The sequence below is a fragment of the Olea europaea genome, unplaced genomic scaffold (genome assembly GCF_002742605.1).
Source record: "Olea europaea var. sylvestris unplaced genomic scaffold, O_europaea_v1 scaffold38623, whole genome shotgun sequence".
NCBI classification, from domain to species: domain Eukaryota; kingdom Viridiplantae; phylum Streptophyta; class Magnoliopsida; order Lamiales; family Oleaceae; genus Olea; species Olea europaea.
Window position 1 is genome coordinate 1 of NW_019258087.1, and position 1,093 is coordinate 1,093.

At 41.2% G+C, this 1,093-nt stretch overlaps 1 protein-coding gene across 1 annotated transcript; it reads left to right on the plus strand.

Moving 5' to 3' along the window:
- Positions 1 to 6: 6 nt before the first annotated feature.
- On the plus strand, positions 7 to 1,087 carry LOC111387052 (the record flags this gene model as incomplete). Its single annotated transcript, XM_023011570.1, has 2 exons — positions 7 to 685; positions 825 to 1,087. Coding segments are annotated over exons 1-2 (786 nt in total), but the record flags the coding sequence as incomplete, so codon positions are not given.
- Positions 1,088 to 1,093: the final 6 nt, after the last annotated feature.

A 1,093-nucleotide genomic window follows, 5' to 3' on the forward strand; every position in this document is an offset into this window, starting at 1 on the left:
GAAATCACAGAGATTAAACGGCAGATATCTGGTGAAAATAAATTAAACGAGGTATCACCTGGTTCAATTCAGGCAGAGGGCTGTATTTTGCATGCAACACAAGTCAGAAATGCTGCTTCCCTCGATATCTGTTCCAATTCCGAGCTGCACATTGGTTCTGCTATGCAACAGCCAGATGGACAGGAGAGTTCTATTGATAAAGAAGATATTCATCATGGAAGTAGCAACCTGCTGGAGGCTTCATCTACCACTTATGAGGCATCCATGTTATATGAGGTACAAGGCAATTCTTCTAAACAGGATAATGCTGCAAAAGATCTTGGTAATTTGACCGTTACGTCCTTTGCTGGTGGATGTGTTGGAGAAAATTCAATAATTGAGGATGTCAAAGATGCCAGTGATGTTACTGGGATGCATGCAGAGAACTTAAACGATGAAGATCATGATAGCTCCTCTCTTTTGTCTGGATCCATGCAAATCTATTGTGAAACCAATCCATCTATGCAGACAGATCCTCTCAAATGTGATCAGAATCTTTCTGCAAGTCAAAGAAGAGATGAGAAGTCGCATTTAAATGATATGGGTTGTGATGACAACGAGAAAGTGGTAGGATCCAGTGTTCCTGGTGAGGGAGTTAAAGGAAATGTTGACTTAGAATCCAAAACACCTGTTGGGGAATATCCCGGTATGTGATATTCGTATGTTATTCGTGTTCCTTTCCAAACCGCATCTTTCTTAGTTTTGATATCATTCCCTTTTGAATCTTCAGTCTACTAAATCTTCATTGTTATCTAAACCTGTTGATTCTTTGCATTACCTCGCAGTACTGAATGCTCTGGAGGAAGATACAAACTTGGCATCAAAGGTTGGGGATTGCAATGAAGAGCTCGAGTCACCATTTAATGATGCGGTGTTAGTGCACAAGGATGAGAATGAAGAAACTGAATTGGAAGTCCTTGAAGAACCAAGGGCATCAATCTTGGGACAGTCCTCAGAAATGGCAGATGAGCTAGCCATTGTTTCTGAACCTCAAAAGCCTGGATGTAAGACAGACAATCAATCTATTTCTGGGATGCAGACTGCTGATGCTGCA